The sequence below is a fragment of the Erithacus rubecula genome, assembly GCF_903797595.1.
Source record: "Erithacus rubecula genome assembly, chromosome: 11".
NCBI classification, from domain to species: Eukaryota; Metazoa; Chordata; class Aves; order Passeriformes; family Muscicapidae; genus Erithacus; species Erithacus rubecula.
Window position 1 is genome coordinate 2,953,013 of NC_136663.1, and position 21,087 is coordinate 2,974,099.

General features: G+C 41.3%; 1 protein-coding gene across 1 annotated transcript; it reads left to right on the forward strand.

Annotated features, from left to right (window-relative positions):
- The first annotated feature begins 696 nt into the window (after positions 1-696).
- SERPINI1 (serpin family I member 1) lies at positions 697-20,697 on the forward strand. The gene is made up of 9 exons (XM_079314750.1): positions 697-984; positions 2,263-2,493; positions 4,914-5,108; positions 5,911-6,115; positions 12,905-13,002; positions 17,401-17,487; positions 18,656-18,745; positions 20,001-20,486; positions 20,535-20,697. The coding sequence occupies exons 1-8, from the start codon at positions 735-737 to the stop codon at positions 20,075-20,077; spliced, it is 1,233 nt and encodes a 410-aa protein (XP_079170876.1). The 5' UTR covers positions 697-734; the 3' UTR covers positions 20,078-20,486; positions 20,535-20,697.
- The last annotated feature ends 390 nt before the right edge of the window (positions 20,698-21,087 follow it).

A 21,087-nucleotide genomic window follows, 5' to 3' on the forward strand; every position in this document is an offset into this window, starting at 1 on the left:
TCTTTCTCACAGTGCCTTTGTCCTCTGAGGCTCTCTGAGCGGGGGTTTACTCCCAGCTAGCAGAGCTACCCAACTTCTCCCTGCTGTTTACTAACAAAAGGGGGTTTATTTGGTAACTAAGGCATGATTGATTTTTATTTTTTTCTTTCCAAGAATTTCTGGCTGCTTGCCATGTGTTTTGCAACTGAGCAACCTCACGGAACAGTGACTTTGTCACGGGTGTCAGTGAGCTCTGTTCCAGAGCTTGAAACACTTTTACCTGTTGGGGCTTAGAGTGACTGAGATAAATAAGTTGCATCTTACTAGAAGGTCAAATGAAAGAAATAGCAGATTTCTGGGTGTTCTTGGTGGAAAAGTGCAGAAACACAAACCAATTCCAGGTCAGCACTGCTAAACAGCCACAATTCCAATTAATTAGGGAAGGGGTTGCTGCCTTTGGGGTCTTCTTCTGTAGAAGTCACAAGTGTTTTGTTGGTCTGGGGCTGGAAGACTACACAAACATGTGATTACATAAGGGAGGATGTTATTTTTGTGTGAAAATACATCATTATTGATGTTTTAATAGTGTCTCCTCCAAATAACTGCATTGTGTATTGAACTCTAGGGAATTTCTTCCCCCACAGATTTAAGATTCAAAAGTTGACTAGTCTTCTTCCTCTCAAATCGAATTTTATATTATTCAAACCACCTTATTTTGCCTAAAATTTCTCTTGCAGACCTTAAAATCTCAAGACATGTATTTCCTTGGACTGCTGTCTTTGCTTGCTTTGCAAAGTGAAGCCTTCAAGACCAATTTTCCTGATGAAAGCATTGCTGAGCTCTCAGTGAACGTTTACAACCAGCTACGAGCCAGCAGGGAGGATGAGAACATCCTCTTCTCCCCTCTGAGCATTGCCATAGCCATGGGAATGGTGGAACTGGGAGCCCATGGAACCACCTTGAAGGAAATCAGACATTCCTTGGGCTTTGACAGCTTGAAAAATGGTGAGACTTTTTCATCACGTCTTACTTTTTGTCTTAGAGAAACAGGAGCAAGGGTGGGAGTGGGCTGCTCGTGTCCATGGGTTATTAATCAGGAGTTTCTTGGTGTTTTTGATGGCCTGGCAGGCTCAAACATGAGAATTGTGCATGAGCTGAGAGATGCTGGCATAAAACCCTGCCTGGAGTACCTGAATCTTCAACACTTGCAGCTCTGCTTGGTTTCTGCTGCAAAGTAAACTTGGCTTGGCCTCTAGAGAGAGAAGGTTTTTTTAGGAATATCCTTTTTAGGGATTATAGTGAAAGCTGGTAAGGAAAGATTTCAGTAGAACTGCTTCTATTGATATCCAAGTAACTGGTTTGAAACCTGAATGGAGTTTCTTACTCATGCAATGTGCTGGACTTTGGAGTCTTCAGTGAAAGGAACTTGGGGAAGAATTTCTGAACACAGACATCAAACTGTGTTTGTCTGAACCACTGCAGAGCTGATGCTTCTTTGTGGAGGATGCAGCACCAACTGAGATCTACATTTTGTCTCTAAAAAAATAATCAGTTATCCCTTAGCTGTAAAGGAGAGTTTTGTAGTTGATTTTTTCCTGGGCTGTTCACTATTCTGGGATATGAGTGGCATTCAGTGAAAGTGTTCCATGATTTCTGCTTGGAATGCATCATTGCAATCAGCTTTCAAGGTTTATTTTATTGGGTTTTAATTTAAAATTTCACCTTCAGGCATATAATGCAGTACTACAAGCTTCCTATTTTAAAGCAGACTGCTTTAATCCTATCCAGGATTCCTCATTACCCATCAAGGATCCTGAGAATTTCTAGACCTGCTTTTGGCATAGAAGAGGCTGTGGGAGGTCCTTAGCTTCAAGATTTGAAGTTCATTTTTCCTTAAATAACTGGCATTTAAGATGGAACAAAAGTTCTGTTAAGAATTTTTGGTGGCAAGACTTAGAAATGGGACCCGTAAGATTTTTTTTTTTTATATTTTTTTAATTGCTCTTTTAGTTTAGAAAGGATTTCCATTGATACCTTTGCCTCTGGGTAGGACTCAAATATCTCATTAATTAGACTAATTATAGCCAGTAGGAAAAACAGGCTCTAAGTAATGTTTTTGGAGATTATTCCTTCAGACCTGAAGATGTGTGTAGGTTAAGAAATAAGTTTGTTTAAAAAAAGATGACTTTCCTTCACATAAAACACTTCTGTGGATTTTCAACAGAAAAAACCATGGAATAATTTTATTTTCTGAGCTACTGAAGCTGTTTTTTCCTTGCCCAGGTGAGGAGTTTGCCTTCCTGAAGGACCTTTCTGACATGGCCACTGCTGAGGAGAGTCACTACGTGCTGGACATTGCCAACTCCCTCTACGTGCAGAATGGGTTTCATGTCAGTGACAAATTCCTGCAGCTGGTGAAAAAATACTTCAAAGCTGAAGTAGAGAATGTAGATTTCAGCCAAAGTGCAGCTGTTGCTACTCAGATTAATAAATGGGTGGAGAATCACACAAATAGTAAGTCCATGGGATGCTTTTGTACACTTCCTGCAGGAAATGTTTCTGCTTCCAGGCTGGTGCAGTGATGTTGAGTTGGTGCTTTGGTTTTTATCTGTTCTGAGATTGAAGTTTCTCTTCCCAGGAAAAGAATTCTAGTATTTCAATTTTTTTTTCCAGTGTAGGAATGATCTGTCATAAGTAATATTAGTCATTGTTCATCATGTGGCATCTATTTGAATATTTGTTCTCTGGTCTTACCATCTGTAGCATTTATTGAATGAGACTGTTTTAATAGTATTTTTTAAATGGGAAGAATTATTGCTAATGGCAGTGAAGCTGATTGCACAGGAGTTATTGGCTTGTGCTTTGTGTGGAGTATCACTCCTCCTCTGAGGAACTCACTCTCACAAGGTACTGAGAAACAGAGTAGTAGGGGAATAAAAAGATAATTTTGAGCCACCAAATCAGAGTGTGTAATGTAATATTTTGCCATGTGAGGAAACGAGCTAGCATGTTGAGAGGGTAGTTGATTTTAGGAACGCTGTCAACAGTTTCACAACAGAAATTTTCAGCAGGGGAGTTAAGCACAAAATTACTGTTGTAAATATGCACATTGAGAGCTGCAGGATGCTGGCTTGGCTTGGCAGCTCCCAGAGAGGTGGCAGCTCCTGGATCTGTGCAGAATCCCAATGTCTGGGAGTCTCCTGGTGCAGGGATCAGAACATGTTCTGGTTCTGCCTCCTCTGGCCCACTCTGAAGTTGATATTTTGAGGGTCATTCCTGGAGGTCTGGCTCTGACACAGTTGTACCATCAGGAATATGAAGGGATTGGAATCACCTGGAAGGAATTAACACATCCCCATGTAGTCTGAGCACTTAAGAATCCATAATGCTTGATGCAAAAGCATGGCTCCAAAGTGGCAAAGCACCTTCTCTAATGCTTTTATTCCATTTTGAAAATGGTCTGGCTTGTTCCAAGGGAACACAGCAGCCATTCTGTTCCTAACAAACTGCCCTGTCTCCCAGGCTGCAGACATAGCTGGGTGTAAGTGATGCAGCAGATTGCAGATTGCAGATTGTTCCTCTGGATGTCTGAGGAAAAGGAAAAGCAGAGCCTGGGGGGCTCTTGGTGTCAGGTTGGGGTGGTTCCAGTCCCTCAGCTGCTCCCTGCTCACTCCATCTCCTCTCTGATTTCCCCTTAGGACAGGGACACAGGCAGGTTTCCAGTGCCAGCATGTTCAGCAGGATGGGAGGCTCAGAGCAAAGAAACAGAACCATCAAAGGTTTCTCTGGGCAGCAAAATTCTTAACATTTCATTAATGTATTAACAAGATATGGCTGAAAAAACATAAAGAAATGTGAATAACAAATAGAAATCTAGAAGTGTTTTCTTTCTTAGTTTCCCTTTTGTTTTTTTTCCACCTCCAAGTGAGTATTGGTCACACCTCCCTCCTTAGAACATTTGAGATAAAATGAAGTACAAACAGCAACCCGGAAGAAATCCAGCCCTGTGATACACAAATTTCACACCTGTTAGTCAGGATCATGTGCTCCAGAAAGCAGAATTAATTTGTTTTTTAAACCATGGATTAAGGAGTAATAATCAGATGGAGGAATGTGTTTATTTTAGCACTTTGCATTGCAATGTCAGCTAAAAATAGAAGTGAGCAGGAAATCAATGTGAAGGAGGCTGCTATTCCTGAAGAACAGTGACAGATCTGGTCAGTGCACCCAGTTTACCAGACTGGGAATGGTTTGGGTGAAATGCAAGGTTCTTGAGATGAGCTCCAGCAGGTACCAGACTGGATTCTGATGTCAATGACTTATTCAGGACTAGGAGCAAAGCAGCTGCCATGCTCAGCTGCTGTACCTCCCATGAATAGAGCAGATGCTAGATGGTTTTCCTCTCTTGCTTTTCAAGAGCTAATGCCACTGGAACAAAAGCTGGAAATTTATGTGGATTTTTGTTGCTAAGTCCTGGCTTTGAATTCAGCAGAACATCACTGAGCTGGCCCAGGTGAAGCTGCATTGGGTGCACTTGGCCCCTTTAAATCAAGCACCTATTTAAGTGCTGCTCTGGATTGGAGCCAAAGTTTGTACAAGTTCTGACCTTAAGATGAAAAGTGCTGAACTGTTTCACAGCAGCAGGGTAAACATTCCAAATGTGACCCTTTTTTCACGTGGCTTCCTTGTAGGGTATGTTTAGTGGTGTTCAAGAAACAGTTTCCTAACATGTATTTGATGGAAGGGTTTCCACACCTACACTGTGATTCAGGTTTACAAAACACTGGCACTTTAATTGGAGATTTAATGAAACATCTGAATTGGAAATTGCATGTTAACACTGCTTTTTTATTTTCTTGCATTTTTCAAGCTGCCTTAAGTTTGGATGTAATGCTCACTCTGACATGCAGACTGACAGCTGGGTTTCTTTTTAGGTATGATCAAAGATTTTGTGTCTTCGAGAGACTTTGGTGCTCTAACTCATTTGGCTCTCATCAATGCAATCTACTTTAAAGGCAACTGGAAGTCACAGTTCAGGCCTGAAAACACCAGAACTTTTTCTTTCACTAAAGATGATGAAAGTGAAGTGCAAATTCCAATGATGTACCAACAGGGAGAGTTCTACTATGGTGAGTTAGACCTGTAGCAATTTAGAGCTACTAAATCTTCACTTAATGGGTTTGTTGCAGTAATATCCATTTGTTTTGTTGTTTCTTCTTCCACCTGGAATTTTTAATGTGCTGTTTGCCCAAAGAAGAGACTCTGAGTTTGTTGGTTTTTTTTTCCCTAATGTGTGTATTATAGCTGGTAGCAACATTTATAATGACTTGTTTGGTGCCACAGGATGGATTTCAGAATGTTTATCCATTGGATTTAAGCTCTTTGCAATTCTTGAGCTAGTCCTGCTTATCACAAAAATATTTTTCTTGTGCTGTGCTAAACATTCAAATGAATAATGTTTGCTCATTACTGTTGGACTGGTAAAATAGAGCTTCTTTGAACAACAGAACTAATGATCATTTTTAGTTGGGAGCTTGAACTCCAAGTGGGTTCTAAAATGTCTGGCACAGGCAGCATTTTGCTCAATCTCATCACTGAAAAAATCCTCTCTCCTGAATAAAAAACTCTGCCCATGTCCCTGAAAGTCTCAGCAGCCTTAAATTTTAGGCTTTTCTCTGCCTAACCACTGAAAGTTATGTCCCAGAATGGTGATTATCTGCAAACTGTGTGATAGCTTAAGCTTGTATTCTTTAAGAAATCAAATTAAAGCCTCAAATTCTGTGATGAAGAAGCCAATATAAATTTTATATAGAAGAGAAAAGGTCATTTTTAGTTCCAGCATTTAGTAAATACTGCCTAGGATTAGACCAACTAAAACTAAAGGCAAAAGAAAATGGTTCTAACAGGTTTTTTGTTGTTTTCCTCCTCTAGGAGAGTTCAGTGATGGCTCCAATGAAGCAGGAGGGATCTACCAGGTCCTGGAAATACCCTATGAGGGGGATGAGATCAGCATGATGATTGTCCTTTCCAGGCAGGAGGTTCCCCTGGCCACCCTGGAACCCCTGGTCAAGGCCTCCCTGATTAATGAATGGGCTAATTCTGTGAAGAAGCAAAAAGTGGAAGTGTATCTGCCAAGGTGAGAACATGCTCCATGTCACTGGGATGGGGAATTGCATCCAAAATTGATGGAGGAGCAGAGCAGGGAAAACTGGAGCTCATCTTGCTCAAGCCTGGAGGGATGCAGCACCCACAGGAGGGTGGCTTTGCAGCAAGGCCTGGGGGATGAGGATGGTTATTCCAGCACTGCATGTGCATCCCTGTGAGAGGAGAGCTCTCCAGAAAGGAAAGTTCCTCATCAGGGCTGCATCCACTCAGAGTGCAGAACTCCTTGTGGATGAGTTCCATTTAGACAGGAGCCACAGAAATTCTGGAAGTCTGAACTACCAAATGTTTCATTGAGGTGCTAATTAGATTTCTTTGTGCTGCTATTTTCAGAAGTTCTAGTGGTGTGTGTCTGTGCAGATACAAATGGTTGAGTGTTGAGGGGTAATTCCAGTCAATTTTGAGGTTGTTTTTTTTTTTTTCCCCAGTAAGAAGTGCTGTTTTTTTCCTTAGAACAGCAAAGAATAATGAGACATCACTACCAGAAGGGCTGAAATTTCTGTCAGTCCATTTGCAGACACAGGCTGTGTGCTCAGTGCACACTTGCCCACATGCACCATTAGGATCTTTCCTGGAATTCTGCTTCATCCTCCTTCAGATATTTCTCATGCCTGTGCTCTGCCTGGCTTGGAAGCAGAGTTGTTTACTACTGAGTGTCACTACTAATGTACAGCTGGATCACACTGTCCTTCAAGTGATTCATGATGATTTCATGGAAGTGTTTATGTAACAATAGAGCCCATCTCTGAAAGGAATCACTTCCACTTACTCTATTTTTGTGGCACTGTGCAGTGGGTACGTGGCTGCAGAAAAAATAAACTCAAGTGAATCCTTTAATCATTAAACCAGTTCTTTGATTTCAGGGGATTTGGAGAGCTGAGCTTGTTGCATTTCACAGGTTCAGACTCCCTGCAGTCCATCAGCTCCCTTTCCAAGGCAGAGACCTGTCCAGGAGCTGAGCACAACAAACAAGGCAGCCAGGAGAAATGAGGGTGAGAAGGGCTGGTGCTGTCAGCATGCCCTGATCCCAAATTAGATGGAATCCACTTCTCTGTAGGGCTTAAAGGCAGAGTGCTGAGGGTCCAGCAGCATTTTGGGGCTGGTTTTCACTCCCCATAGTAAGAGTTTCTCTCTTATTTTTAGCCCCAGTTCCTTTGGAGCAGCAGAAAAAGCTGTACTCTCCTCCTGGGATTTGTTTCTTGTTTGTTTTCTCTTGGAGCTCCAGGTCCCAGAGGCCTCAGGAGTCCACTAAGACACATGGCAGGGCAGTTTTGTCTTTTCCTGCAGCCTTGGGCAAACCTAGATGTTAATGAGAAATCTGAGGATCCTTCCATCCCTTAAGCTTTCCTTTTGTACCTGGGGCAGCAGCCTGTGCTCCAAGTGCTGAAGTTGGGCATCTTTTCTCCAAGAATTTCTGGAGTGGGAGATCCACAGCAGGTTATGGAGATCCTCTATTGATTATGGAGAAAATCTGTAAAAGCCAGTTTCCCTATTTGAGTATCTTAACACATGAATGGCATTGAAAACATATTAATTATATTTATGACTTGGATTCAGTTCATGTTGGTGGTTTGGGGTTTTGTGTGCAGGGGCTGCAGGGTTCTCTGGAACCAGGTTCTCAGATGGGAATTTGAGGGTTTGTGTGATCATAAAATGTCCTTATTTATTCTGCCCTCAGGCTGCTTGGTTCTTATCCAAGAACCTCAAAGAATGGGATAAGCAGCTGCAAATTGAGGCTATACAGAGATAAACCAGGTAGAAACACATGCTAATCACCTTCAGTGTTTTCAGATCACAGAAGATAACTCTCCTGAGCTTGGAATTCTGTGTAGGAATTCTGCAGTCTCCTTACAAAAAATCCAGAGATTAATTGTGTGCTCCCAAGGTGTTGGATTTCCATAAGGGATTCAGAGGTGATCTACAGGATTTTGTCAATGCTCTAAATAAACACTTCATAAATATTTGATGCTGTGACTCAGAAAGGCATGTTATGAAATGTGGCCTCCAGGCTCTGTCCACTGAGAAATTGAAAGCAGCAGTGGAATAAAATTAAATTTTTATATCTTGAAAGATGCTATCCAATTATAAAGTGAACATTTTTTAAACTTATACATTTGTAATGGGACTGAATGACTTGCCAGAGCAGAGTTAATCACAACTTTGCAATTTCTGTCTGCATTATCTCTGTGCAAATGAAATTGTGTATTATTCCTCTTAATGGCAAAGGAGAGATTTGTACAGAATTGTTAAATTATACTTCCTCATTTTCATTTCCAAATCATTGTTTCCAGCTTAACCCAGACTCAAATGATCAACATTTTAATCCACTTTTTGCATAGGAGTGAAACAGACCATGAATCTAATTTACAAAGCTGTCTCTCCAACACAAATTACTTGAAGAGCATGGGAGGAACTGGTACCTAATAGTGATGCTACAGTTTGCAGATCTCTCTTAAGGATTGTTCCAGTGTGCCCAAGTCTCTGTAACAACCTTCTTCCTTTTTTGTGCATTTAAAATAGCTTTAAAATCTTTAGATGGTGCCAAAATAAGTGATATTAGCTGAAGGTTGTTTTCTTTGAAAGAAAAAAAAATCAAGCACTGAAAATATCCCACAAAACCCACTAAAAATCCAAACCAAAATGAAAAAAAATTCTTTGAGCTCTCTGGTTTTACTTGTTAACCTGCTGTTACTCCTGTTTTGATGAGGAATGGGCCAGTGCTGATTGTCCTTGATACAACCACAGAAGAGGCACAAAACTGTCCCCTGGAACAGATTCTCACCAGCTTTAGCCTGGATGGAAGGATCCAGCCAGAGAAAGAGCCACAACCTGCTTTGCTTCCCCTGCCCAGGGCAGCTGAATGGGCTTTTTGTCTGGTTTTGCTGTTAGTGGGGTTTTTTGTTTGTTTGGTTGGTTTTTTTTTGCTCTCTTTCTTGTTTGTTTTCAGAGTATTAAATCCTGGAGGCTGCTTCTAGCACCTGGGGACAACCTGGCTGAAATTCCAGCTGGGATGCTGGAACTGATAGCAGCTGGCAGTGGAGCCTGGTGCAGACAGTGCCTCAGTCCCCAGGGCCTGCTCTCCAAGCAGGAATATCGATGGCAGGCAGTGCCTGTTTGTCTGTCCTTCTGCAGGATTTCATCCATTAGAACCTATCTGAAAACCTGGAATTTTCTTGCTTTGGCTCTCTCAGAACCCTTAGGAATTTTTGAAATGATGGCATTTGGGATGAATCACTCCAGGCTGCAGTTCCCTTCTCCTGGATGAGTAGACCCTGTACCCTCATCCTCCTTGGCTCTGTGGATCCTGAGCATCTAAAAATCTGAATCTAAAAATCACAGAAAATTCAGTGTTTTAAGGGTTGCATGACACCATAGAAGATGAACACATCTCTTTTTTTCTGTCTTAAAAGGCTCTAAAATAGAAGAAAGATGGCCTGATGTGGGGTGTTAATGCATAACTACAGAATGTCAGTGACATAAATGCATCATTTTATTCTAATGCTTGTGCAAGTTTTAAATTTCATTAAAATGTCCTGATTCTCTGCTGAGATCTCCAGAGAACTGCTGGTTTCTCAACCTAATCTTCTCTTCAGTGTCTGTTTCTCAGATTTCCCTTTGTGGTTTTTAAAGCTCTCAGTTGCTACTATTCCACAGTTTTTTGATACTGAAGTATTTCCAATCAGTTTTTCAGAGTATTTTTAGCATGAGGAGCACCTAAAAGATTGTGGGAGAAATCAAAAATGACCATCTGACTCATTATGTGCAACAAGCAGTGCAAATAACCAAGTGTCAGGGGTGCTATCAGCATTCCCAAAGTCTGGGCAGTGAGATGGGATGTCACTCCTGTGCTCTAGGTTGTCAGCTTTGATTTTTGAGCACCATCCTCACTGCCTGTATGGAGTGCACAGAAATCCAAATCTGACTGGGGGTAACTCCTGCTGAATGTTTATGTTGAACTGCAGAGCCTGAAATTAAATTTCAGGGTGGGGAAGCTGCTCTATAACTTTGGAGAAAAAGCTGGTTCTGATGTCAGCTTAAATATTGGAGATCTCATTAATAATTGCTCTGGAACTCTCACTGCTTTTCAGAGCATGTGAGGAAAGAGGGGAGATCTGTTTGGAGTGGGGTTTTACCCCAAGACAAAACTCCAGGAGGGGAAGTAATTAAGTTTATTTTCCTAAAGGCAGCATTTGATATTTGCACAGCTGATGTGTTATTTTTTGGTCTGTTTTGTTGGTCATAAAAAGCAGGAACTGAGACACTGGGCAGCCCTTCACTCATCCTCTGCTCAGGATTTGCCTTCCCAGGGGTTCTGGGCAGGATGGATCCTCTGGCTGCCCCTGTCCTTCCCCCAGGCATTCTTTGGCACTGGAACCACTCTGTTTGCTTTCCCTTCCCTCAGATCCATGTCCAGTGAGCCTTTCCAGGTTTATCTTTTCCCCAAACCTCTCCCAAGTGTGCAGGAGCATCCTGTGCCACAGCTGCTTTCTGGGTCACATTGCATTGCTGAGCAGATGTGTGTTTGCTGCCTAATGGTCCAGAGACTTAAACCCACCTGATTTCCATTTCTGCCTTACTCTGATACTCTGCACTTGGAAAAAGATGGTTTTTTGCAGTTATTTTTCTTATTTTTTACCTCCAGCTTTGCTTTCCATGCAGACTTGCTGCTTTCTTATGCTGCTGGTATTTCTTTCTGGCTCCTACCTAAATCGTGTTGAGAGCTCAATGCATTTAATATTGGGGTGAAATAAAAACCAAACAGGGAAATAGACAGCATTGAAATTTTTATCAAATGCATTTTAACATTTATTTGCATTCTCTGTAAGGTAGATACAGTTGGAAGTGGTTTTCAAAATGTTTTAATATAAATATAATGTAGAAAAATATTTTTGAGTTTATTTTCTGTGGATTTCTTTGCTGGGCACAGACAGGACTTCTGGACTGGACTGTACTAACTCTAACTTTGGGAATCAAGTCTCAATCTTTTTTAGGGTTTTTACCAAGTGTCTAAAGTAGATCTAGGCATGTTTTACAAGTGTGTTGTGAGAGTAGAAGTGGTTTTAGTTTTGGAGCCTAAAGGTCAGGGAAATGTTGATTGAATGAGCAACTTGTAGCCTTGTTACCACAGTAACTGATGCAGAATCTGCCAGAACACCATGAGAAGCTTCTCCAGTTCTTGAATTTCTGTTGGTCTCTTCTGATTCTTTTGAGAGCTTCCAAGGCAATAAAACCACAAGAATAATTTCCTGTGTTTTTATTCCATGCATGCCCTGGAATTGTTCTGGACAGTGTGCATATGAACACTGCTGATGCCACCAGTGATTTATCAGTCCTGACCTATCTCCACATCCTATTTTAAGTCCTAAAATTCTTCTCTGGATAATGATAATTCTGGATGATAGCCATTCTACCCCAGATTTTTGGCTTCTAGTGGCATTTTTAAGTTCATTATGAAAGTAGATTATGTACTGGATTTTTTTTCAGGTTTGTGTAAGTGAGGAAGATGCACTTGGCTCTTGCCCAGTTCTGTTTGATGTCTTTTCAAGTTGCCAAGGCTGCTGCATGCCAAGATGTTGGACATGTCAGCTCCTCATCAGCTGTGCCCTGCCCACATCTCTGGGCCAGACTTTCACCTGATGAGAACATGTTGTTCTTCCATGGAGCTGGGGAGCTGAATCCCAAAAAAGGAGATTGCACAGGAGCACATTTATTTGCTTCTAGCACTTCTTTGCCCTGTCACCAAGGGCTGAGCTGTGGCTGTGTCTGACTCAGGGGCTGCAGAAGCCAGAGCAGCATCCTACAGACCATGCTTTGTGTAGGACTGCCAGCAGATTGTAAATCACTAATAATTTATTTCCTCATTCTCCAGAGCACCCAGAACTCACCCCAGCAGGCAGCTACAGTCACCCTCATGTGTTTGTCTGTAGACATCTGGTGTTTTGTGGTTGGACCTGCCATTACTATTATTTTTCTGCTGTATTTCTCTGTTTCTCCAGCTGTCCAGTCTCTTTCTGGCCACACATAAAGGTCTTTTTTGTCTTACACCAGGCATAGCTTTTACAATCTTTGAAAATCAGTCTTTTGCTTGTTTTCCACTATCCCAGGTTACCCAAAATTTTGCCCTCAGGGTAGATTTCAGTTTGTCCTTCCAACACACTAAGCCAGCCTAGAGCAGGGCTTTTGCCAGGGTATACCCAGTGCATTGACACTAATAATTATTTGTTTTCCCTGCTCTTTACTCACAATCAAAACCCAATTACAATTGTGCCACCACACCAATTAGAAGCTGAATCAGAAATGCTTTATATTCATATTCATAGCTGGTCTTTCTTACACTATAAAAGTAAAAATGGAATATCTTTCTTACTCCTCCTTCGCCAGCAGCTCTCTGGGAAGTTCTGCTGTCCTTTGCCTCATTTGATATTCTGTTCTAGTATCTGCACAATTAAATTCAGGTTTTAGAGAAAACCTCTTGTGTAAAAAGTAAGCATTTCTATTAGCTGCTGCATAATTTTGCTCTGCAGTTTTATGGGCAGGGGCTGCACATACCATTAGCATATTTTTGATTGCTTCTATATTAGAAAAAAATCCAGCTGTGAGTAAACTCATTTGTTTATAAGCATTTTTGGGAGGTGTCACTAGCTCTGGATCTCCTACTTTGCATTATTTATCTTGGTGTTTTCACCTAGAAAAATTTAATCTTCTAATAACAGTAAGTAGTGCTTACATCTGGCTTTTTGTAATTTTCTCTTCCATTCTCCAGGTTCACAGTAGAACAGGAAATTGATCTGAAGGATGTCTGGAGAGGTCTGGGAATTACAGAGCTGTTCAGCAGCAGTGCTGACCTCACTGCCATGTCTGGTAAGAACTTCTTGTCTTGTCTCTCAAGGTAGATGAGGAAATGCATTTTTCACCTGGCAAAGTTCCCTCTGAGTGTTTCAGAACTGGCTCTCATTAGAAATGGGGACAAAGGGTGATCCCCTGCAAGAGGCAGGTGCAGGAGCAGTGGCAGGTGGGATTCACACCCCAGGGGGGTCACTCTGTGTTTCCAATGCTCTTTGTTCCCAGCAGAAGCAGCATTAAGCTGGTGCACAATTAATTCCTCTCCCCAGATTCCTGGAAGCTGCACAGGAAGGAAGAGTTTGGAGATAAAAGCAATTTAGTCACAAATGCCACCTGTATTCAAGAGAGGTTAAAATATCCAATACCTTAAAAAATCCATGTGGAAATGAGATATTTAGTTCACATCCTTTCATTTTTGCTAAGTTTGAAATATTCTTTATAGTGTATCGTGTAGCTTATTCCACTGGTTTGCCACTTCCACTTTTCCAGTGAAACTGGGGAAAAGCTGGTTTTAGCTAATATGAGAAGAAATAAAGGGAAAACCTCTTTTTCAAAGAAATAGCATTTTTCTAAAGAAAAGCACTTCAATTTCTCTGCTAGCTCAAACAAAAGTCAGCTTCCCACTAAATTCTGGTCTATTTATAGGAAATTATTTATTTGAGAAAAAGCTCCAAGGAGAATGGAAAATGCACAGGGAGCCACAAAGGCAGCACCTGGCTTTTATTTATTTCCATGTAAAATTCATTTATATATCAAGGACATCTATTTATCCAGAGGTTGGCAGAAAGGATCACGTGTTTATGTCTCAATTGTCTCAATCCATGTGACTAATGATTTTAAAAGTTTTATATTTCTGACAATTGTACTGTACAAACTCAAAACACCACCTTCTGCATGACTGAATTAACTCCTCTGCCATTTAAAGATTTGCTTGTTATTTAAGTATAGAGCAGTCTATAGAGAAAATTCATGGGTTTTGCTTTCCTGCTTTTCACTGAAAATAGGTTGTTCCACCTGGGCATGAAAAGGTTATTTATAAATTAAAAATGAAAAAAAATGGTTTTGAAGTAATGTCTTTAGTGAAAACCTCACAGTTGGTGCTGTCTGAATGAAGTTTTAAGTAATTATAATAAAGAATATTTTCTTTTTTTTTCCTAATTTTCATAATTTAAAAGATGGATGGAGGAAGGGAAAATAAGTCATGAAGAGAAATTGTTTAAAACTGACTTTTACAGACACCTGGATGGGAGATCAGCTAGCAGGGAAGTGGAAGTTGAAAGTTTTTGTGCATCTCAGGGTCAGCCCTCTGAAAAAACCTGGCACTTCATGAGGCATTAAATGCAGATATTTCAACAAAATCCTTAACACATAATTTAGGAAGATACAAATGAAATTAAATCTGAAGAGATTTTTGTGAAATGTGGTTTAAAATCCTCTCCTTTTCTGCCTGCCAAGGAAAGTCTCCTGCAATTTCAGTAGCAACCTTAATCCTGTCATCAGATGCAGGCAGAGTGGTGAGCTCAGCAAAATTCTGTGTGGCTTTAGTGGATATAAACCACATTGCAGGAATTTTTTTCAATATTCAGAATTTTTTGCTGCTTCCCCTCAATCTGAAAAATGGAAGGACCAGCTTTGCATTCTGGAATGTCTGGATTCTGAGCAACCAAAGAGAAAATGTTAATCCAGGTGCACTTTGCAAATGTTACTCCCTTGCAGAAATTAAGTTCTTTGACAGTTGCTGCAGGTGAGTGGGAGGACACTCCTGTTGGGCTGTCACCTCTCCTGTATTCTGACTCTCACTTTCAGGAAAGACTTTGACAGTATTATTTACTTGCATCTGGTTCCATCAGGTGTCCAAAATAATTTTGAAACAGCTTCTTCTATTTGAGATATTATTATTGTGATTTTATCATATCGCATAAATTTGCTGCTTGAGTGTTTTAACACCACTCAAGACTTAGCATTTAAATAATTTCAATACTAAAACTTCAAATGATTATAATATTTCTGGCTGTTTTATAGAGCCTTAAAAGCAGCTGCATTTAATGCAAGGTGACCTGGGTGACAGTGAACAATGAAGGGATCTCAGTGACTCCCCTTCACAATACAAAGTATTTAGAAGAGCATCAGTCCAGTAAATAACTCTTGGAAGCCTTGACTGACATCCATGTAATTTTTCTGGGGCAGCCTAAGCAAGAAGAGCCAATAAACCCACATGATATTTTTTTTTTGAAATGAGACTTGCAGAGCAGCCAGTTGGCAGCTGAGTGGGAGTTTGCAGACATATGGAGAGTAGTGACAGATGAAGTGTGCTGCCAGCAGAGTCGTGTTCTTTGGGGGGCAGCTCCAGCTCCCTCCCACTCCCCTGGGTCACCAGGCCTGCACAAAGCTAAAATTTGGGCTCCACATCCCCAGGGGGCTTCCCTGAGATGGTCACAACCAAGTCAGGTTGGTTCTTGTGGAAATCCACATTCAGAGAAGCTCCTGGAGAGAAATGGAGTGATGGGAGATGCTCAGGTGAGCCCCAGCTGGGAGAGCTGTAAGGGAAGGTGGGTGATCCTGAGGGATGGGTGAGATGGGAACACTGCAGCCAGGGATGTGACTGTCACACCTGGACCAAAGAAAGGCTGTCTGAACTCTCAGGGACAGCATTGTGATTTCACAGGAAAATATTCATTCACTGCAGGGGGAGATGAATGAGAAGGATGTGATAGTGGCAATATAAAGAGAAGAATCTAGAGAAGGTAATTTGGGATGTGGAATTGCTCTTTTCATCATCCAAGGACAAAGATATCCAATGAAGTGAAAGGCAACAAATGGAAAACAAATAGAAAGTGCTTCTCTCATGAAAAACTTAACCACAGGGATCTTTGCTGGGTGTTCATTGGGATTGGCAGGACTGAAAAAAATGAAATTGCTCCAGAGCAATCAGGACTCTCTATACTACATTGAATAAAGGCACTCTGGGTATAGAAACTTGGGTTCACATGCTGGGTGAGAGGATATTTTTCTTTTGTAAGTTGTGCTGCAGTTTTCATCTGCCAATGAAATGGGCTTTTTGTATCTTCTTCTGAAGCAACAATTCCATAGCTGGAATTGGTGCAGTGGGCTGGGCTGACTGGGTGTGCTGGTCTCATCTGCAGTGACAATTTTTGTGTTCCTGTCAACATAAAATGTTGGGTTTAATACTCAGATCTTGAAAGCATTTACAAGTTTTATACCTGATGGCAAATGTTAGCTGTGTTTGTGCTCTCAGAATTAGGGGCTCTGAGCCCATCAGGTGGGCACCAATCTTCTGAGGTGCTGTTTCTCATCAGGAACACACCTTGGAGTTCCATAAACACCAGCAAACTGCAAAATAAAGCACTGGGAGCAAAAATATGGACTATTTCTGTGAATATTACAGAGCACAGGATCAGGCTTCAGTGCTGCAGTAATAAAGGAGTGATAGAAATATGTGATTAGGCTAAGTGGGAATTTCCTTGTTATTGAACATAAAAATGTGTTTAGGTTTAAATTTCTTACCTAATGTTAAAAGGCAAATGGTGCTGCATGTCCCATGTTTTAAAGGAACAGGGTAGAAACTCAATCCCAGCTTTCAGGACATTGCTGAGTGCTTGGGGCTGAAGTCTGGAACTGGTGCCAGTTTTAGCAGCCTTGTCTGTGTTTTATTGCACACAGTCCCACAGGAGGTGATTTGGGGCTTTTGTTGCTGTGATTGAAGTGCAGCAGCTGAACTGGGAGGTTTAATTCAGTGCTGAGTGTACAGAGCAGCAAATGAGATCTGCTGGGGAAAGATTCTTCCAACTGCTGCTCCTGGTGGCTCTGGCATTACAGCTGCTGAGTTCTGCAATGGAGCTGAACCTTCAGCATCCCACAAAAACCAGTGAAACACTTCAGCAGCAGCAGGCTGGGGCTGGAATTAAAATACTGACAAGGGAGGATGCAAAACAAACAAGACTGAAAAAAATTAGCTCTGTGGTGGGTCTTGCAATATTTATCTTCCACTTCTTGTAAGTAATAATATAAATAAGAAAAGACCTTGTGCAGAAATTATTTTTTTTTAATGTCTGAGTATTTGCCTATAATGCAATAATCTTTTTTTTCCCATTAATTATATTTAAAATCTTGTGTCCAAGGGCTGTTTTTACCCCCTCTGCTGTACTGGGCTCTGGGCAATCCTGAGCTCTTTAAATATCCATGGTGGAGGAGAGCACTGCAAATCTAAGTGAGGTAAATGGAGCTGGTAACAGGAATTGGCAGAAGATGTTTTAATACAAGAAAGCTTTTCTCCTTCCCTGCCTGGTGTAGGAGGTGGATAATGGTGCTGGGTTTTTGGCAGTGTTGGGGTGGGTTCTTTAAATGTTTCAATCTTATTGTTGAGCCACTTGAAATGTGTTCCCCTTTCCTCTGCAGATAACAAGGAACTTTACCTTGCAAAGGCATTTCACAAGGCATTTCTAGAAGTTAATGAGGAAGGATCAGAAGCTGCTGCTGCCTCAGGTACCTGACTGAAAAGCAGAATTAAATCAAATGTCTGGGTATTCTGTGCTAATTAATTTTTTACAACTGATTTGCTGTACAGCCAGGAAAGCTAAATAGCAGCATGGAGACACAGCATAGCAAGTGTGCTGCTTGCAGGAGAGAATTCTGCAAATCAGAAGTGTTGGCATTTTTGTAACATGTTTTACAAAGAATTTTGAGCATCCTGGGGAAAAAAAATAAATCTCTATTTTCTTTCAGACTGCAATTTATGTTTCCTTTATGGAAATTGAACATTCATCATTTTTCACCTGCTAATTGAGATGGTCAGAGGTGTTTGATCCAGAAGAGTTAGAAGGAGATGAGGTTGTTGTGGCAGCTGCATTTCATTAAGCTCATATTCAGAGACACAAGATGGGAAGTGCTGAATGCACAACCAGAGCTGTCCCCTGGTGATGCTGAGGGCAGGTTCTTGGTTTACATGATTGTCACATGAAATTAAGTTATATTTGCTTCCCATATGTATCATTAGGTGATTTCTAATTGCCTCTACTTTGCCTGTCTTTGAGGAAAGGAGGAATTACTTGCCAGGTCTGGGTTGAATTGTGCCCAACTGTCTCTGTGGTCCAGTCTTTATGAACAGTGGAGTGAAAATTTAGAAGTAAATGAAACACTAGGAATTAGTAATAATATCCTGGAGAAATCCATACACCTCCAAATAAAAAAATAACAAAGGGCCAAATTCTCCCTGATTCACAGTGAATTTTACCTTCAGCTCTGCATTATTTAAAAACACCAGCCAAAACCACTGCAGGATCAGCCTAGTTAATTTTTGCATATCCCCTGGTTATTCAGGGTTCCCTTTTCACTGTGTAAAACAGGTCAGAGCTGGTTAATGCAGTGCACTTCCCTCTGTGAGTGAGCAGGACTCATAACTCCTCTGAAGGTTCTGCATCTTAAAATTTATATGCTGCTCCCTCAGCCTGGGAAATTGCAGCACTCTACATTGTTAATCATTCTCAAAGCCAGAATAGGCAATTACTCTGCAGGTCTCTTTCCTTTTCAGTGAATATTTTCCTGCTGTTTTTTGGTGTTGAGTGTGGGACTCCAGTGGCTGCACAGAGGTCTCTGCTGAGGAGCAGAAGGGGCAGAGCTGTTTGACAAGTTGTCTGTGTTCTGTTTTCTCTAGGAATGATTGCCATCAGCAGAATGGCAGTGCTCTACCCCCAAGTCATAGTGGACCATCCCTTCTTCTTTTTGGTCAGAAATAGAAGAACAGGTGAGAATGTTGCAGATTTCTCTGAGTTTTTCACAGCATATCCTCAAGCAGTCAAAGGAAAAGTGCATGTTTTGACCAATGCACTGGGCTTGTATTATGAATTTCCCTTAGTTTGTTTTAAAATACCCAATATTGAAAGACTCACCTTTTCCATGGCCCTGACTCTTCCTCCAAATAAAACACCAACATCTGACATAACCCTGAAAAACACTCACAGAAAAGAAAAATTCACCATTTCTGTTGTGAGAACAGTGTTGCTGCCCTGAGTATCCATTATCACTGCACTGCCTGAGAGCTTGGCTGCAGTCAGACCAGGAAATGTGTTCCCAGTACCAAATCATTTGCATAATGGAGGGACATTACAGCTGGGAATAATTCTGCTGTGCTCTGTGGCAGGTGAGGGATGAGAGCAGCACTCACCAGCAAAAAGGGCAAGGATTAAGTAATTCCTGAGTCTCATATTTGTAATTTGCTGTAATGATGTGGATGTGGCTGGCTGATGAAACATTGCTGTGCACCCACAGAGGTTTTATGGCTCTGTGTTTGTGCTCCCACCACAGGATCAGTGTTTACTAAACCATTCAGTGGCAGTGATGTTTAGTCTGGTTAGGTCACTTGTGTGATCACAAGAGTCACTTGTGGGACTTCATTCAAGCACAGCACTGAAGAAGCCACTGAGAAGAGAATAAATTCCAGCCCAGCAAGGCAGGATACCAACTCTTAGGGATTTCTTAACCATGATAAAATTAAATATTCTTACTGTTGTAGACACATTATATAGAAAACATATCTGGAGGAGGGTATCTGGCCTTTATTGCTATTCCATATCTAAAAATCTCCCCAAAAAAGAAGAGTCCAAATCAGGACAGAGTGAAACTTGGTGACTTTGGGGCAGTTCTTGAAATTGCAGAACACTTGTTGTGTGTAGAGGGGTTGCCAACTAAACTTGGAAACTTGTAGCTAAAGCCTCAAAGCTTATTACTAATCCAGAAATGTGAGGTTGGAAACCTTTTGAAAAGACCCTGTTGGTTTCTATTCTTCTCCAGACAAGCCCAAGTGCTCAGGTTTGATGCTGTCTTCAAACTGGGCTCTGGAGCCATTTCCTGTCCCAAGTTCTAAGTTCTGTTCCTGTAACAACCACTCAGCACTGCTCCTGAGGTTATTGTTGGTGTTCATCATCTCAAATCCTCAGCTTCTCCTCCTGTTTCTGACACCTTTCCCTCCCTCCCTCCCTCCTCTCCCACTCTCTCCACAGGTACTGTGTTATTCATGGGAAGGGTGATGCACCCTGAGGCAATGAATTCAAGTGGCCACGACTTTGAAAAGCTTTAACTGCCACCAGCTACCAAAAGGAGGAGATAAGCACATAAAGTTTGAAGTTAATATATTTAAGGTTTGCTGTGTTTTCCCCCAAGATACTGTTTCAAAACGCTTTTGGATCTAACTGTGTGCAAGTCAGTTCCCAGAGGAGAGCTTACAGTATTAAAGTAATGGTTCTGTTTCTGTCATTGTGATTGCTGTGTCCTCAAAATAAAGTTGTGTACATGTCAACAATTGTTTCTTGTTCTAGTGAGTTGTAAAGCAGAAAACTGCAAATCCATTATTTGTAATTTTTTTACAGTCCAAAGACTGATCAATGAGACAGGAGCAGAACGTGTGCAGCTCTGAATAATGCAGATGGCAAAGCTTGGTGGGCATTTGCAGAGCTGAAGAAGCACATGTGGACACTGATCCCATCCTGGCCCTGCAGAGCAGGGACACCACAGCCTGTGGTGCCCTGCTGGGGCAGAGAATGAAGCAGAGCTGGTGGATTTGATTCTCTGACTGTGGTAGACTTTGTGTGAACTGTCCCACCTGATTCTCAAGTGCTGCTTTTCTGGATGCTCCTGCATGTGACTCTGCCACTGCCCTCCCTTAAGTGTTGATGCCAATAAAAGCATGAATACCTGAGACCTGTCAGTGTAGAAAGCTCTGTGTGTGACTGAAGTAAAGGAGTTCACTAGTAATGCCATTTGTGTGGACAGATTTTTTCTCCCCTACAGCAATTCTACTCTTCAATGTCTCATTTCAGGGCTCTAGAATGTTCTTTCTTTAAAAAAAAAAAAAACCCACCCCAACTTAAAGTGTTCAATTCATAAATAAATATCTGAAGGTGCAACATAATCCTTTTCATTTCCTGACATTTTCTTGAGAATAGACAGAGGAGAATGGCACATAGCACAAGGAATATTGGTTGCTATTTCCATTTGGAAGAGGAGGAGCAGCACCCACTGTCAGCAGACACACATATAATTGTGTAAAATACAAAAAGGACAGAGGTTCTGAAAAAGGTGAGAGAGAAT